Raw genomic sequence first — 16738 nt, forward strand, 5'->3', positions numbered from 1 at the left:
AGGGAGACTCGATGGCTGAAGATAAAAAAATAAATCAATTGTACATTTTCTTATTAGCTTCACATTTGGTGACTGCCACATGAATGAGCAACAAGTATTACATATATCAGTGCACATCACGAACTACAACACCTTTCGTGCGTTACTTTTGTTTTCCTACTGTCTCAATCAGGTGTCGTTGCATGCAAGCAAATACACTGGCAGCCCTTGCCGGCACGAAGTGCACCTGTACTTACATATGTATGTTTATATGTGTGTATGTGCGTAGCTGTTTAATTGCGGAGTATCGGAGTATCCCGTTCCTTACGCACGTTACGCTTTGTGCTGCTCTTCCCGCTACGAACGCTGCTGCTGCTAAGAATGCTGCAAACGACATTCCAGTGACCACGGAACAATACAGGGTGTCTTTTTAAAAAGTTGAAATCAACGGAATTTTGCGAGAAGGTGAAACGGCTGACTGCCACCTGGGAGGATGAGCTTTCGAACAGTGGGGGCTCAGCCGGAAAGAGGTAAAATTCGGACAATTTTTTAAAGCTTTGGATACAATGAATAAGTGCATCCGTCTAATGTCAATTTTGACGTTGAAAGCTTAATATTTCATCAGCGTCAGTATAAGCATTTTCTATTAGCCACAAAAATTAAAAAATCGTTATTAAATCTGAATTGATTTAACGGCAAGAAAAAACGAGTCAGTTTGAAAATTGATTTTTCTTTAATTTCATTATAATTAATCAAATAAATTGTTCTCAGTTACATACATATAACATTCTGAGTAACATCATCGTATTCAGATTTCAGTATATTGCGCCTAAACACGTGGATTCAACAAACAGCCAAATATACAACAAACTAAATATTTCTTCATGACATGGACTGGAAATCTATCTGCAAAAATTGGGGATTTATGACATAAACATTTCTTAGTACCCTTCAAAATGGAGAACGGCTGACACAGTTGTAATATTTAAGGAATATCTTTGTACACGAATACGATTATAAACTGAAGTATCAATGCATTTCTTGGGTTTATTTTTTCTCATTTTGTTCTTAGCGATTTCTATTTTTACAGTATATGCGTGTGTTATGTATGTTAAATCGATTTGTGGCTTTACTTTTAATGTTTAGGTGGTTTATGAAAATTTAAATTTAAATAATTGCCAACAAAAGGGGTTTTGTTTTTCCACAATCGCTGATTTGATTGCTTTTTTTAATACAGTATTGAAGTGACAGTAACATAATTTAATTATAGGCATGATTTAGGATACTATACTTGCAGGCTATTAAAGCTTTTAAAGATACATACATGCAGTTTTGAGCATTAAATCAATTTAAACACAATTACCTCGAAATATTGTGGGAAGGAAGTGAGGATAAGAAACGGAGCCAAATTAACATCTTAAGTACGTATTTTTTAAGAGGTAATACATTATACATATAGTACATTTTATGTATATAAATATTTGTTATTTTTGCTTATCACTATTAGGCAAATGCACTACAGTTGGATGTAGCCATTGATTTCTCAAATGTATGCAAAAAGGTCCCAATTAATTAATACCTTTTTCAAACGTAAACACAACATAATTCTACATTACAAAACGATTGACTAAATTCGGATAAAAAAAAGAAAGAACAGAACAAACAATATTATCATATATAAGAACAATATTTACGGAAACAGGCAGGCTTCTTTCGAATACGGATTAAACATGTGATGGATAGTTACGGGAAATTTGATTATCTGCAATAAGCTCATACAAAAAAATGTGCTTGAAATGTTGTTTTTTTATTTGGTAAGCCCCTTATTGTTTGGGCGGCTCTTCTGGTTTTGAAAGAAGAGGCGTGGAAGCAGCGGTTGCATCTCTATCATCCTGTTCACCATTTTGAAGATCTCCTACATCTGAGGCCACTAAACTACTCATTGAGGCATCCTCCGTGGGTTCAGTGTTGCCAATCTTTTGATCACCTTGAATGTGCACACTGGGACTATTGCTCTTTTCATCGTGTGATAAATCAATATTCGTTGGGGACGAAGTTAAACTTCGGTTCGGCTTAGACGAACGTCTGGTGCTCTGGTTAGCCGCTAAGTAACGTGGCTTTTCATCTTCACTTATCGAGTGCAGCAGACGTTCCACCTCATCGTCGAATGTCTCACTTGAAAATGTTCCCGATTTACGACTTTTATCCAACAATGTGGCCTTTTTCGCAGTTAGATATAGCACACGTTTAATTGCAATATATATCACATCTGTTATAGCGCGAACAGAGTAATCAGGCACAAAGGATTGTCGAATTTTCGAATCCATATTCAGCGACTGTAAAGATCCCATTTGCGTTGGAGAATCTAAAGAGAACAATTTTATTTATTTATTAAGCATTTTTATCGAATTTTTATTGATATTATAATACATACCGACAACTACATTTTGGACCAATGCTTGGGTTCCAAAATAAGTAAATGGGCCACTCTCGAACATGAGAGCTTCCTTTCCAATAGTGACCTCCACACGGCCTTCCAATATAAGTACAAAGAAGTCGACAGCTTTGCCTTGTGTGAAAATGTACAGACTGGGATCGTCTTTACTTTTTCCTTTGGATTTGATATTGTGGAAAACGTCCTGATTGAGCAATCTCCGGAGTATTGGTTCCGAGATGACATCTTTTTTGAACGCATCAACAGCTGGAGAAGGAATATTTTTGTAGTCATTTCATAGTCTCAATAAGTCTCAGTTTTTTCTTACCTGTGCTTAAGTACTGGAAGGTGGCCAGTGTTAGTTGTGGAGATATCCGCACGGCCTGAATCTCTCGGCGTTCGGCAAATGCTGAAAAGTCTGCTTTTTTATAACGATTTCTTTTCACTTTAGTGCGGTTATCAACAAAGACATCCGTCTCATCGACAATTTCCGCCTGGATAAGTTCCTCAATTACATCCTCGAGTGTAACCAAGCCAACGGTCTCATAAAAGGGATCCCCATCGCCCTCATTGTTAACGCGGTGCACAAATGCGATATGACCAATTGTACCCTCTTTGAATTGGTTAAACATAATATCCAAGGTGTAGTCTTCAAATACAAAATGAACCGGATTCTGATAGAATTCGCACAATGTTTTCAGTGGCGTATTGTCGTCGGTATCCACAAATGCCAAATCCTTAATGTAGAGCAACGTGACAATATTTTTTCTATCTCCATCGAAGACGGGAATGCGGGAATAGCCCGAGTTCATGATTTCGGATACAGTTTCAAAATCAAGCACAGCCTCCAATGAAAGCATAAAAGCATCATCAATGTGTGTCATCACGTCTGCAACTGTCTTTTTGCGTAGCTCCAGTGCGCCCGATATGATATTCACTTCATTTTTATCAAGATCGTTGATATCGTTGGTGACCTAAGCAGCCAATGATCAAATTTGTTTGTACAATTTGTTTGTAAACATGTTTCTTCCCCGTACTTACACGAACAAGCTCCTTTAATCGTTCTCGATTGTAAACATTGCCAATTTCTTCACCCAACAGCGCATCGAGAATACGAGAAATAGGGTACGAGAGGGGCGCTGTTATGGCCATTACTGTTTTTGTTACTAATATGGTTTTGGCTCCAATAGCCAAGCCATGTCGTGAGCACACAGCCTGTAAAAAGAAAATGTAAAATGTTGTGTTATTCGTATAAATAATTAGAAATTGAAATTAATCGTTATGGTACGGAATATGTTTTTAATAAAAACAAAGTAATTGTAAGTTTTATGTCAAAAGAGGACGCGCTTCTGTCGACATTCCTGATGAAACTTTCAGTTAAAATCACAAAGAAAATGTATGCATCTTTTAGATTTGCCTTTGCTTATGGACAGAGCAAAGCGGCGATCATCTATGTACCCCAAGCCACTATTTAACGTTAATTAAGCAAGTTAAGTCCCATCCTCATCATCTCATCTAATCGAATAACCACGCATTTATGCAACCACAGATATACCAATTATATTCAATAATGTAACTATCGTTAAATGGGAACTGGCGAACCCAGCTAACCGCTGCCATTTCTTGTTCATTGTTAAATAATATTATTCATTTGAAGACCTACCTGAGGCGTTATTTCACCAAAGAGTACGATGGCCAGTGTGGAAAATATAACAGCAAAAAGTCCAGAAGTTAAACCATCCAGTAGAATGGTAAAGGTTGAGTTAACCAACACATTACCCAAGAGAATACTGCACAACAGATAATTACCTTGATCTCTGACGGGGGCTATTTTTGCTGCATATTTTTTTTCTTTTTCCGTGCCAGTGTTTCGCAGTATCTAATAAATACAAACAAGGAAGAATAGATATAATATAGGTAAACAATTTGGGTACAAAATCGCGCTTAGCAGAATGACAGACCTTTAATTCGGTGCGGTCCATGGCCATCAAGCCCAAATTTAGCCCTGAGAACAAGGCTGAGAAGCATAGACAAACTACGATGATCGTTATTGCCACCCATATGGGTAAGAATGGTTCATGCGTTTGTATCCTTAGCCATTTGGAATTCCCCTGATGCTCAAGAGGTGTGGTTGTTACAGCTGTGCTGTGCTGTAAATGCAAATTTACAAATTATAATCTGATAGTCTTCAAAGCGCAGCCTCCTAAACTCACATCTTTTATATCTTCGGCATTTTTAGCACATATGTAATATAGGCTACTGGCCGCTGGAAAAATGACCTTGTATGTGGCAGAAAATCCATCGCTGGAAACTTCTAGGGGAGTGAAGAGGTCAGTGGCCGGCTTCAGGCAAGGACCTCCGTAATCATTCTCCTCATTGGTGAACGTGATAACAGTATTTTTCTGTAAGCCATGGCCAAAGATTCTGAACATTTGGTCTTTCGCAGTCAATACACTAGGTATGCCATCGTTTGTCTCTGTTGAACCGTCTTCCAATCGTATACCGTAAATCCGGATTTGGTTTACGGTTTCCCTCCGAATTCGCAGGCTAAAATAATTGAAATGGAAAAATAAATACAAAAACGAGGATGAACGTTGTAAGTCACGTTGCTGATCAAGAATATGGACATATACATATGTATGTATGTACTTTATAGGGTTAAAAACGTTCCTTCCGGGTATAATAAATCTTGGTCTCAATCTATCCTACCTCTCTCACTCTCTACATACATATAAAGCATTTACGATTGGCGAGGCAATCTGCTGGGATATTGGTAAACGTGCGTTGCTACACTAGTGAACACAAAGTGGCTAACTTTTTCTGATAATTTATTTAATCTGTATTTATTCCTTGCTGTGGCAGCGTTAGATTCGAGTACTGATTTAAAAAAAAATGATAATTAGTGCAGATACAGAATAGTAAGAGAGGCAAAACCTGCGTCACAAAAAGAAACCTTTTCTCAGCGTCACTATCAGATATTTCTTATCATTGGCAATATTAATATAAGTTTATACCGGTTTGGAAAAATACAAGTTGATGAAATTTCTTTATAAAAAATGCATTCTAGCAAACCCATAACTAACAATGTAAAGATAGTTTCCAGATAACCAAACTTGTTGTTGTAAAGAACATATTTTTGTAAAGAACTTTGTCGGTTTGAAAAGATAAATGCTGCTGCTAAAAGTTTTAACCAAGACAAAAATGATGATTTAAAAAAAAATCAACAAAAGTCAAAACAAAATTGTATCCTGAATCCGTTATTTGTTTGCGTAAAAGAGCATTAATTTGGCGTCGTTTAAGCTATTTCTCAACCAAATCTATGAAGTGCAAAATGTTGGAGTTAAACATTTGTATTATCTACTTTAGATTAGAAAGCTATTAATGAATTGGATTTTTTGTTTGTGTTTACCAAAATAGTTATAGGAGTTATGGAAGAAAGTTCATAGGCGTGTACTAATCATTTTGACCAGTATTGTCTATGGATATCCTCCCCAAGCAAAGTATGTGGGAGCCGGAATCCTTACACGTTCTAGTGTCTTTCAAGACACTCTGCGTCATTGATTCAAATCATTTGTGTTGCTTGTGCCCTGTCATGCTAAAATATATGTGTTGTACTTGCATACATACAAACGTCGATAAGCCAACATGCGTATGTGCGTACACACTTACACTCATACATATATTCTGTCTCCTCGAAAGAAAAAAGAGTATGGGTGTGCAAACACAATCATGAATCAGCTAGCCCGTTGGCTAACACTGACACAATCCAGATTTTTTCGGATGAAGATACGTCCCAAATCAGAAAAAAAAATACTCGAAGTGTTGTACAGTGGGACCTTGAGACTCTTTTGATTGCAAAATGAACTTAAGTACTTTACATGAATTAAATTGTATGTAGTATTTATTAAATAATATTTAAGAGATTTTGAAAGTTTTTTTTAATTGGTAAAACCAATTGTGTTGTAAGATGACACAAGATGACCATGCATTCCTAAATCTCGAGTGTCTTTATGTTTTCATTGAAACTAGCTTCCATTTTTAAAGTTAACACACATATCTCATATAATAATAGCCTAAATCGGACCACTGCCTTATAGCTGCCGTAGCAGAGCGATCGTCCTTGGGGAGGAATACTATTTTCATTCATAATTTGATTTATATTCGGAAGATGTTTGTTCCAACAAACTCAAACAGCTGTAGATGAATGTGTGTTTCCATAACTGAAATAAAAATGAATCTTTCTCGAATGTGCTTACACGAAATATTATAATATTGAAAAGTATTTGTAATTGTTATAATAATTAGACGAATACTGACTGCCCTTACGTGTTTTGAAATGGCTAACAGTAACTTCTTCACACTAAATGATATTTCCACATATTTAAGTACATACATACATAAATATGCAGTGTACAGTATATTTAACAAATTATTACCAAAACCTTGGACGAATCGGATGAATACTTAGTATAAAAATAGCTATTTTTGGTTTATGAGAGCATTATGTAGCGTTCGATCAGTAAAATGTTTTTGTTCAAAAGTAGTTTTATTGAAAAGAACACTACATAGTATATGGACCCAGACCCAGACACTCATTCCGTCGCGCTGTCCCGTAATTATTTACACACATACAATGTAAATTTGTCAGCAATAACGTTATTAATGCAGAGCACAGAAAAATTGTGATAAATACGTTCTAGATATATAATTATGAGCCTATGTATGTAGACCTGAAAATATACATATGTATGCATGTACATACATAAAAGCCTTATAACAGAAAGTGAAATCGAAGCAAGAGCCAGCAGAGCTATTCATTATGTTTACTTTATGATACGAGCAAACTCGTATGCTTGCATGCATACAGACACATGTAAGTAGAATTGAATGCACATACAGAAATTGTAGCTATCACTATTCTTTTGCGAGAACTTGCCTTGCTTGATTTTGTGATGACGACACCGAGATCCGTCTTAAGTCAATACTTTTAATGTTTTCTAGGGTTTCGTAGGGTGTTTTCACAGAAGCACTGTCACCATTTAAAATGGAACATAGGCCCACATTTGCACCATTAGCAAAAACGAGTATAGTTATTAGGACCGCGAAATGTGTGCTTTTCATTTTTAGCGAACTAGGCAGCATGCATGCTTGTGCGATTGATTTTTCATTTCCCACACGCGACTTCAGGGGTATAGCTTTTTGGATAACGAAATTTAAAAGCCTTAAATTCGTAACCAGACTGCTAATCCAGTTTTGTATTTTATATTGCTCTGTCCATTTAGTCCGCTTTTGAAATTGATCAAAACACTGTTTACTTTTTTCCATACTACGTAATTTTTCCGACTCGACACAATTCCAAAACAAAGTACGGTTCGAGTGTAGTATATCGATATGCTATGCCAATATATATTTCCTTTTCTAATATATTTTTAGGAGGTTTTTGTTGGAGAAAATATTCTTGGATAATTAATGGAACCGGAACGAACTTCGTTTCCCAAGAAAACGCATAGTACTCAGCTATTTATCGCGGTGCTATATATTTAGCTGTATGCAGAGTGTGACCAGGTGTGCATGCTTCACGGTTACACTGCTCAGTCAACGGTGTTTTGCTTGCAAACTTGATTTTCACCGACTGGGGCGCCTTGTCCCCGAAAAATGTGCATCCCTTTCATAGAATGTTTTAATAATTATGTTTATTCTTATTTGATTGAACACACCAACAGGTCACACAGCAAAATCAATGAAAACATGTCCTCCTATTCTACACAACATACCTTGCATATTTCTTAGAGGATTCGCCCTTTTATCAATATACCATGTAATTATTTATCGTCGAAAAAGTACATATCGATATATTGTTATATCAATATCTATGTTTAATAAATATCCAATTATTTGTTGCTCCAGAATCAAAAAATTAATTAAAATGGATAACTCCGACGATCTACCGCCCATCGACATTGTTACATATATAACAGACGAGTTGCAGCAAACATACAGAAGCACGAGTGGCGAGAAAGAAAAGGTAAAAGTATTGAATGACTTTCTTGAGCGATGGGATGACGACAACTCCATTGCAAAGCTCAAGGCTACAAACATTGAGTTTGAATCGGGTAAGTTTGAATGAGATCCTCACAATACACAAATCTTTATTAAATGCTACCTTAGATTTGGATTGGTTTAACGTCAGTGAACCCTTGACCCTGGAAGGTCTGCGCGGAAAAGTGGTTGTTCTAGACTTCTTTACCTATTGCTGCATAAACTGCATGCACGTATTGCCAGAGCTGCATAGTCTGGAAGAGCGCTTTCCCGTTGAAAGCGGACTTGTGGTTATCGGTGTACACAGTCCGAAGTTTGAGAACGAACGCACTACGTCAAACATACTGTCCGCTGTAGATCGATATTGTATCACGCATCCCATTGTAAACGATTCCCGTTCGGCCTTGTGGCGTGCTCTTGGCATACGCTGCTGGCCATCAATAATGGTGTTGAGTCCGACTGGGTTGCCGATGTTGTTACTTATGGGCGAAGGACATGGCATATTCCTGCAAGAGTTTATTGGTGCCGCTTTAGCTTTCTTTGGCCGACAGGAGAAAATCAATTTCGGCAGTGTACCTATTCAGCTATCAAGTCATTTGCATCCGGCGTCTAGTTTGCGGTTTCCTGCTAAAATTGCTCGAAGTGCATCGGGTCGCTACGCAATAGCTGATGCTGGCAACAATCGTGTGCTTGTGATGTCCCCCGATGGTGTCGTAGAACACAGGATCGGTGGTCTTCAGGCTGGTTTCGTTGATGGTAATTTGACTTTAGCCCGTTTTAATAGTCCGCAGGGAGTGGCCTTTCTGAATGAGAACACGCTAATTGTTGCTGACACCGAAAATCACGCACTTCGAAAAATATCCTTAGAAAATGAAATGGTAGAAACCCTTGCTGGTACCGGACAACAAGGAAACGAACGAGTTGGTGGTCGTGTAGGGCCTTTGCAGTCTTTATCTTCGCCTTGGGACGTGGCTGTATTTCGCACTCGGGATATGGATATGTCTTTTCACCTTGACGAGCGTAATGTGCCTGAAAAATCCATTATACTTATCTCAATGGCCGGAACTCATCAGATTTGGGGATACTTTCCAGAGGGTATTATTTGGTGGAAATTTCGCAAGTTCGAGCCACTCTGTTGTGTGTCGTTGATCGGCAACGGCCTGGAAGAAAATCGTAACAACTCATATCCACAGAACGCTGCATTTGCGCAGCCCTCTGGTCTGGCCATGTCCAAGGACTTTCTCTTCATAGCTGACAGTGAAAGTTCTAGCATACGGAAGGCATCTATGATTGATGGAAAAGTGATGCCAGTAGTTGGAGGAGATCGCAACCCGCTGGTAAGTTGTATACAAAACATAAATGTTGCTTTAATTAACAATAAACTTTTCAGAACCTTTTTGCGTTCGGCGATGTCGATGGCAAGCTTTCCAATGCGAAACTTCAACACCCGCTCGGCGTCGCACATAATGATGCCGACAACAAGGTGTATGTGGCTGACACATATAATCATAAAATTAAAGTTATTGATACCGAGACGAACGTTGTTTCGACATTGGCTATCAAAACTCAAGATGGCACTCCTCTGATTTTCAACGAGCCAGCTGGACTATGCTTGGACGCAGAAGGAAAGAATTTGTTGGTCTCAGATACCAATAATCACGCCATCCAAATAGTTGATTTGTTAACCCTTAAAGCCCGACCATTTGTAGTGGATTTTAGCAAAGTTGATAGCACTAGTGAAACGGATGCGCCGCAACTTCCACTAAAGAATGCCGAACATCATATTCTCAGGCCTTTGCCTTTGCATGGTAAAAAAAAGAGCACGATAAACTTCAATATTCGACTCTCGCCACAGCTTAAGTTTACAGAAGAAGCTCCACAAAAATGGACAATTAGAACGTTGAACAGTGCACTGGAGGTGAATAAAAAATCCGGATGCCTAACCAATGGAATGTGTAACTTGGAGGCACAGATTTTGAAAAAAGATTTTGGAAATGCAAACAATCCTTTGTTTACCATTGAATTTGCATTGAATCTGTGCGACGCAAAGTGCTGCCTTATGAAAAGGTTCGTTGTTGTTGTTAATTGCGAGCCAAATGTGGAAGAGTACATACAAAGCCATGATGTAAATATTCAAGTCGACCATTCAAGTATAAGCTCATGATGTTAAAATATGTTGATCGTTTTTCTTGTATGTACAGTCCTTTTTATTGAAATTGTTTATTTACATAATTGTTTAGTTTTTAATTTGACTATTTGACATAATAAAATATTGATTAAAATGATAATCCTGGAAGTCTCTTAAGCAGCTTAGAGATATGCTACTTTGTGTGCTGGAAATGTGTGCGGACGGCCCTACACAGTGTTTTTGCAAATTGTCTTAGCTTGATCTGTGTCACCGGCTGCCTTGCATACTTCAGAGAGCAAGTTTTTTAAAATTGACGCTTGTCTACCCTGGGAACCATCTATTGTGATAGTTGGAATGAACGTTACTTGTGGCCTAAGAGAATGTGTGGCTTCTCCATTATGTTTCATAAGCTCCAAGCCATGGTCGCTGTCATAACATTTTTGTATGAGATCAATGTTTTCACTATACTTTTTCACGCACTGAAAATTATAAATTGGATCCACGAAGGGAATTGTTTAGCAATTTTTCCCCTCTGGCAGCATCATATTATAATTACCTTTCGCATTGCCTCTTGAGGTAAACGATTATCACGAATCATACAGGATACAACCTGTAACCGAACTAGTGGATCTTCAATTGCTTCAGCCGCACAGGCGTGATAAATATTTGCCTGACATTCTGTCGGGCCATGTTGGCAATCAAAACTTAATTTCCCACCGCTTTCACTTGTTGTCGCCTTGCCATAGGGTACAAGCATTACCTCCATTATTGGTGCAGCAACCTCGTACGCTGTGAGTAGCTGCTTTGTAATAAAGTATTTTGAGTCTGGACATAGAGCCTCATAAAATACCATGACCAGCACAGGCGCTCCAATGGCCCGTTGATAATTTGTTTGGTCCTAAACAGAGGCAAGGTAAATTAAAAAAAAAACAACATACATATACATGGTACTTACCGTGAACGGGGGTAGAGGTGAATTGAAAAGTAAAATTCGTAGCAAACAGCCGAGTATGACGACTATGCAAATAATTATCACTATACGTTTACGTGTCGGAACCATTTGAGCCATTCATGTGCTGGAGATCATGGAGTTCAAATGGTATGAATCGGGGCTGGGAAAATGCTAAAAATTAAATTATAAAATAGTAGCATTTCCATTCTTTTAATCATATTTTTACCAAAAAAATATATATTTACAATTTTACCAGTGTGACCGCGGAGTTATCGATAAGACATACCGCCAGACCATCGAAAATATACCATTGAATCTTCAAAATGTACAGTAAATATACCGTAGTCTTAAATGCCATTCCACGATTTTGATGTTCTATTTGATTTTACCAGCTTGCAAAGACTTTTAACACTGAAAAAATAGCTTAATCCGTTTAAAGGATCAATTTGACGCATTGTAAATACTCATTTTTAGTGGTTTGTATACCTTGTGACCTTATATTTTACAACTCTTATACTCTCTGCAGTGCAGTGTTTGGCTCATTGTTGTTGTAATTGTTATTTTCTTTTAATTTCGTTCGCACAAGTGGCAAAATACTTTGTGTTTTACTATCCGTAATTTTTTAAATAAATCTATAAGCATTTTTTTATTAAAAATAAAAAAGGATAACGTTACAATTTTAACATTCAAAAAATTCTATTATTTGTTTTACTAATTATTTACTTATATTAATTATAAAATCTTATAAACACATTTCAACTTAACTAATGTCGCTGAAAAACTCTTTTTCGTTTTTCATATAATTCACTTCGTCAAAGCATACAATTTGCACTGAAGCCAGTCTTTGACGATCAAACTGTCAGTCAGACTCATTGCTCACTTTTTTCCTTTTCTTTGCAGCCTGTGTAGGTTTCTGTTTCGACCAATCCTCCTAAAATTATTATTTATTTATAAGATTTGTTAATGTTACAGGGTTTCCGTATCTATTTTTTCATACCTCGCTCGAGTTTTCATCCGATGAGTATATAGTTTTAATGATCTCCGAGTTCTTTTTGTTGCCCGTGTTGTGGTTATTTGCGTCCTTTTTACTAACTGGTTGCTTGCGTCCCCGACCGCTACCTCCACGACGGCCAACGGCAGTGACTTCGTCTTCCGCTGCCAATGCGAATAGATCGCTAAATTGTTTCTATAGAAATATATAAAAAACTATAAAGACACGAACCAGTAATCAATTATTTACGGAGAACTTGCCTTTGTGCTTTCATTACTATGGGAATATGCCGATTGTAATGCTCGCTGCATCATATCATGAACATATAGCCCGGTACCTGTGCCGTGCCTGCAGCTTCTTCTATAATGCTCTAGATGGTTTAATACCTATTAAATTTAAGCAACAAATAATTGATAAATTCTGATTCCATGTAATAAACCTACTTGATCAGCGGAGGGTGTACTGCTGGCAACGGAACTGCCTTTAGATGGTCGTTTTCTTTTGTTAGGAGATGAGCTGGGATATTTTGACGTAAGCAAAGATGCAATGATTTCCGACAGCTTTTCTTCGTACCGCTGACACCAAAACCTATTAAGAAAATCTCTACATATTTATTATAATTATAATTGTATACTTTTACCTTAACGCCGAAGTTACAAAGGGATCTCCCCTTGATTTGGCTTCCCTGCTAAGCATTAGTCGAATTATTTCATTCGTTGGCTCTTCATTTTTTAAAAGTAAGAGAAAATGACTCAGGGCTTCCGGATGATTAGCAGCTTCCAATTCGGGCAATAGGTCCTAAAATAAAATAGAAATAAAATCAGTTTTGGATCTAAAGGCTTTTGTATCTACTGTTTACCTGTATAGTCTTTAAGGGTACATCATGCGCTTGAACGAGCTGCCACAGACAGAATTGTTCGTATGTCTCATAATCTAGACTCTCTCTAATACAATCAATTAGTCCATCTTGTTTAAATATGGTGAGTTTTCCTTGCGCGACCGAGTATATTATGTCGCGAACGTTTTTTGCATCTATGCAGCGAAGTGTAATTCGCAAGAGCTCAGTGTTATTCGTTGCGATTGACTTAAACTCTCGATAGATGTCAGGCAGGAGCCATAGGTAAATGGTTGTATTTTCCTTCTCAAGCAGGTCGAGGTCTCTGACCAGGCAATTGCCAACCTTGTCATCCGTTGCATCGCATATTTGTCGATAGACGGTCGTCTTGAACTGATATGAAAGTTGTGCATTTTTTCGAGTTTGCAACTTACAGTGAATCTTCATGAAGTAGAGTAGCAAAAATCCTGTTTCAGGTATGCGCTCGCATATCTCCGAGAGCATTGTTTGAAATGGTTTTTTGCTCTTGTCATCGTTTTCGTATAGAAAACGGAACAAACCATATATGGGATAGCTAATGCTCTTTGCCAATAACTTCTCATCAGTCTTACTCTCCGAGAATATGTTTTGTTGTGGTAAGGTTTCGCGAAGAATTAAAACGGTATTCGAGATCACATAACTGAGCTGAAACTCATCGAAGGCAGACGCTGGTAACGAGCGGAAATCTTTTAAAAATGATTCCCATGTAAATGAGTTTCGTTTCGTTATAAAAGATTCAAATGATTCGGCAATTGCTTCGGCTAGCTCAACCTTTGGCTTTTCTTTAAGTCTCACCTGAAAAGGAAAATTAGTTATATTATTGTTCGATTCATTTTTTTGTAATCTGTCCCAATCTTACTTTTGAAAGTGGCAAGTCGTCGTCGTCATCGGTATTTTCATCGTTTTTATTATTCCTGCTCAAGCTCTCAACGTCTTGCTCGCTGAAAATGCCTTCAATTTCTCGCTCTGACGGCGGGATAGCCATTTTGATGTCCTCATCTACCAGCGATACGGCAGATCCAATGTTAGTGGCAAACACAGTTCCAGCCATATCGAAATTCTCTGTAGAAACAAAAATGATTTATTATGAGACGATTTGCAAGGATAATTGCTTTGGAATACGAACACTGACCCCCATGCAACATACGTTGGTCTGCGTCTTTTTTGACAATTTGTCCCGGTATAGGATGTGGCGGTGGATAAACTGGCTGAGTTAGGTTTGCAGCGGACGACACAAATTCCCTGAAGTTTTCTCGTATTAAATTGCGAAGCTCTCTGTCAAGTTTCGGCGATTCAAACAGTGGCTGTAGGTTTGGTATTACCTGTAAAAAGAAAATATTTGATAAATATTTAAACAGCAAAGATATTGTCTTGAGATCAAACCTGTTTATCGAGGATGAGTTTTAAGGAATTGTAGACGCCCATTCGTATTTTATCCTCATGTTTCACATAAAAGTTCTTTGTTATGCGACACAGAAAATCTAAAAGCGTACTGCTGACAAATGGATGATTTCTGATGGAGTGGTACATCACTAGAATGCCGGGCTCTATGTTCATAATATTATCTTTGGCTGGATCGAAAAATAACCAATCGTAAAACAATGACAGCTTTGCATTGGCCGATGCAATTGGGTTTGTGCATGATGAGATGAGCCAGCCAATGATCGCCCATCGCGGTATTATGTCCGAACAAAGCATATCGTTAGTCGGGTGGATTACATTAATGATAAAACGGATGAGGTCGGAGCGCAAGCTGTGCGACTCAGGTGTGGCAAAATACTTGTCCTGAAACCAATCCTGGTAGCGCTTTTGGTTACCAAACTTCACCGACGATGCTAGAAAATGTAATTTGCGTTCCATCTCTGGTAGCAGACGGCATTGCAGAAACCTTCGACTTGTCCGAATTTGTAGCAATTGCCAAATCCCATTGAATGTTGGATGTAAGCTTTTCGGACTGTAAAGAATATCACGCCATAGCTGCTCGAACTCGGGAATGCGCGCTACGTTTTGCAAAAGACTGTTGGGAAAACAAGATAGAAACAAATGTTAATATTCGAAAATTATTGTTTATAAAATTAGTGCACCTACCGTACAAAATCTCTTCCTAGTGGAATGATATCATGAAAGCGTTCCCGGATCAATGAAATCGTAAACTTAACTTCCTTTTGACGAAGTGATATCAAGGCAGGATTTGCATGATCTTCTATGAGGCGCACATAGCTGTAAACTGTGGATTGTACGAGAAATGGATTGGCCTCCAGCCAAGCTCTGTACTCGATGAATATATCGAGTAGACTCTCCACGAGAAAAAGGTTCCTGTGAGATGCATCTCCTCCGCCAGCTTGTCGTAAACAGTTCCAAATTACATTTTCGACACTGAGTACCTGGTGTTTGACAAACTCTCGCAATACCCAGATAAGCTGTCTGCGGGCAACCTCTGTGAGCTTCGAATACTTCTCGGCGACAAGTAAGGTGAGGTTTGAAACAATCACATTCATCCCGTCCCTGGAGACAAGAGTTATGTCCCGATATGTTTTTGGAGCCATGCCAGGGTCTGTTAGCATTATATAAAGGAAGCCAATTGATATCTCGTCATGCTGCTTGTCTTTGCAAACAAACTGCGACAGCATGTCGTGCATCTCCTTATCACTAAGGCCTGCAATTTGTTGCTGCAGATTAATGAAAGACCGCTCAAATTTCTAAATAACAAGAATGGGAACAAGATTATTATTTATTTTAAATGTTATATTTTCTTTCTAATATTTCACCTCCTCGATTTCATCTTTACAGTCAACCGCCGTGCAGACAAACAACTTTGAGACGTGTTGCTGCTGCTCCATTTGCATGTGTGGCTGTGTGTGTGTTTTGTGTGTGTGTGTAATGGTCTGCTCAAGTTTCACTAGGCCAGGCTATCACTTAATGTTTTGTTGCAGCTTCATAACCGTAAGCTGTTAAGCAAATATGAAGAAAACGGCATACAAGAACGGCATTTCAATAAGCATCTATTAAAAATAGTGTTTTTTCTGTTTTGATTTCAAGTCGACAGAAAAAATATGGTTCCAGTGTGACCGCGTATTTATCGTATAAATATACCCCATTACCCTTAACAATATACCTGCTCATTTTACGAGATTCATTTTCATGTTCCTGGATTTTGATACTTCCTTGAACTCTCAGATGCGCCTAATTTTCTGTCGAAAGAAAATGACAAGTATTTCGCTAGGTGCCTAGTATGTGACGGGAAAAATATGCAATACAAAAGTGTTTTATCTCTTAATAAATTAATACCATAAGTACATAGTAGAGGATTAATAAATAATCTGCATTAACAAGATTAGAAT

General features: G+C 37.9%; 5 protein-coding genes across 7 annotated transcripts in view; 1 reads left to right on the forward strand and 4 right to left on the reverse strand.

Annotated features, from left to right (window-relative positions):
* Positions 1–1348, reverse strand: part of LOC117587595 (congested-like trachea protein) — a 25833-nt gene extending 24485 nt beyond the window's left edge. Inside the window, exon 1 of the mRNA XM_034278444.1 lies at positions 1343–1348. The gene's annotated coding sequence lies outside the window, so the exon portion shown is untranslated. The remainder of the gene's footprint in view (positions 1–1342) is intronic.
* Positions 1002–7910, reverse strand: LOC117587573 (metal transporter CNNM2). Of its 2 annotated transcripts, XM_034278399.1 has the most exons (8): positions 7350–7910; positions 4627–4960; positions 4375–4563; positions 4077–4292; positions 3455–3628; positions 2742–3387; positions 2414–2680; positions 1002–2344 (listed from the first exon to the last, which is right to left on the reverse strand). In XM_034278399.1, the coding sequence occupies exons 1-8, from the start codon at positions 7736–7738 to the stop codon at positions 1803–1805; spliced, it is 2757 nt and encodes a 918-aa protein (XP_034134290.1). In that variant the 5' UTR covers positions 7739–7910; the 3' UTR covers positions 1002–1802. The 2 variants fall into 2 exon arrangements, with proteins under 2 accessions (XP_034134290.1, XP_034134291.1); XM_034278400.1 differs by lacking the exons at positions 4375–4563; positions 4627–4960; positions 7350–7910 and having other exon boundaries at positions 4223–4277.
* A 339-nt stretch (positions 7911–8249) lies between these two features.
* LOC117587579 (NHL repeat-containing protein 2) lies at positions 8250–10740 on the forward strand. 2 transcript variants are annotated; one of them, XM_034278412.1, is made up of 4 exons: positions 8250–8265; positions 8319–8526; positions 8582–9789; positions 9843–10740. In XM_034278412.1, the coding sequence occupies exons 2-4, from the start codon at positions 8340–8342 to the stop codon at positions 10614–10616; spliced, it is 2169 nt and encodes a 722-aa protein (XP_034134303.1). In that variant the 5' UTR covers positions 8250–8265; positions 8319–8339; the 3' UTR covers positions 10617–10740. The 2 variants fall into 2 exon arrangements, with proteins under 2 accessions (XP_034134303.1, XP_034134302.1); XM_034278411.1 differs by lacking the exon at positions 8250–8265 and having other exon boundaries at positions 8273–8526.
* On the reverse strand, positions 10699–11826 carry LOC117587602 (gamma-interferon-inducible lysosomal thiol reductase). Its single transcript, XM_034278453.1, has 4 exons — positions 11778–11826; positions 11536–11703; positions 11137–11478; positions 10699–11059 (listed from the first exon to the last, which is right to left on the reverse strand). Exons 2-4 carry the CDS (start codon positions 11647–11649, stop codon positions 10808–10810), a joined length of 708 nt encoding a protein of 235 aa, XP_034134344.1. The 5' UTR covers positions 11650–11703; positions 11778–11826; the 3' UTR covers positions 10699–10807.
* Positions 11827–12322: 496 nt separating this feature from the next.
* LOC117587770 (integrator complex subunit 3 homolog) lies at positions 12323–16472 on the reverse strand. Its single transcript, XM_034278706.1, has 11 exons — positions 16166–16472; positions 15486–16096; positions 14781–15414; positions 14530–14719; positions 14257–14459; positions 13383–14192; positions 13164–13321; positions 12967–13111; positions 12784–12909; positions 12530–12718; positions 12323–12463 (listed from the first exon to the last, which is right to left on the reverse strand). Exons 1-11 carry the CDS (start codon positions 16241–16243, stop codon positions 12392–12394), a joined length of 3216 nt encoding a protein of 1071 aa, XP_034134597.1. The 5' UTR covers positions 16244–16472; the 3' UTR covers positions 12323–12391.
* Positions 16473–16738: the final 266 nt, after the last annotated feature.

This window comes from Drosophila guanche, unplaced genomic scaffold (genome assembly GCF_900245975.1).
Source record: "Drosophila guanche unplaced genomic scaffold, DGUA_6, whole genome shotgun sequence".
Taxonomy (NCBI): domain Eukaryota; kingdom Metazoa; phylum Arthropoda; class Insecta; order Diptera; family Drosophilidae; genus Drosophila; species Drosophila guanche.

Excerpts from the sequence above, each read along its gene's own strand:
- LOC117587573 (XM_034278399.1), bottom strand. The coding sequence starts at position 7,738 with ATGGAAAAAAGTAAACAGTGTTTTGATCAATTTCAAAAGCGGACTAAA. Across the intron at positions 4,961-7,349 it reads TCATCACAAAATCAAGCAAG|CCTGCGAATTCGGAGGGAAA; the intron begins GCAAGTTCTCGC and ends CAATTATTTTAG. Across the intron at positions 2,345-2,413 it reads GGTCCAAAATGTAGTTGTCG|ATTCTCCAACGCAAATGGGA; the intron begins GTATGTATTATA and ends TGTTCTCTTTAG.
- LOC117587579 (XM_034278411.1), top strand. The coding sequence starts at position 8,286 with ATGTTTAATAAATATCCAATTATTTGTTGCTCCAGAATCAAAAAATTA. Across the intron at positions 8,527-8,581 it reads AAACATTGAGTTTGAATCGG|ATTTGGATTGGTTTAACGTC; the intron begins GTAAGTTTGAAT and ends ATGCTACCTTAG. Across the intron at positions 9,790-9,842 it reads GAGGAGATCGCAACCCGCTG|AACCTTTTTGCGTTCGGCGA; the intron begins GTAAGTTGTATA and ends TAAACTTTTCAG.
- LOC117587602 (XM_034278453.1), bottom strand. The coding sequence starts at position 11,649 with ATGGCTCAAATGGTTCCGACACGTAAACGTATAGTGATAATTATTTGC. Across the intron at positions 11,479-11,535 it reads CACCTCTACCCCCGTTCACG|GACCAAACAAATTATCAACG; the intron begins GTAAGTACCATG and ends GCCTCTGTTTAG. Across the intron at positions 11,060-11,136 it reads CTCAAGAGGCAATGCGAAAG|TGCGTGAAAAAGTATAGTGA; the intron begins GTAATTATAATA and ends TATAATTTTCAG.
- LOC117587770 (XM_034278706.1), bottom strand. The coding sequence starts at position 16,243 with ATGCAAATGGAGCAGCAGCAACACGTCTCAAAGTTGTTTGTCTGCACG. Across the intron at positions 16,097-16,165 it reads GTAAAGATGAAATCGAGGAG|AAATTTGAGCGGTCTTTCAT; the intron begins GTGAAATATTAG and ends CTTGTTATTTAG. Across the intron at positions 12,910-12,966 it reads GTACACCCTCCGCTGATCAA|GTATTAAACCATCTAGAGCA; the intron begins GTAGGTTTATTA and ends TAAATTTAATAG.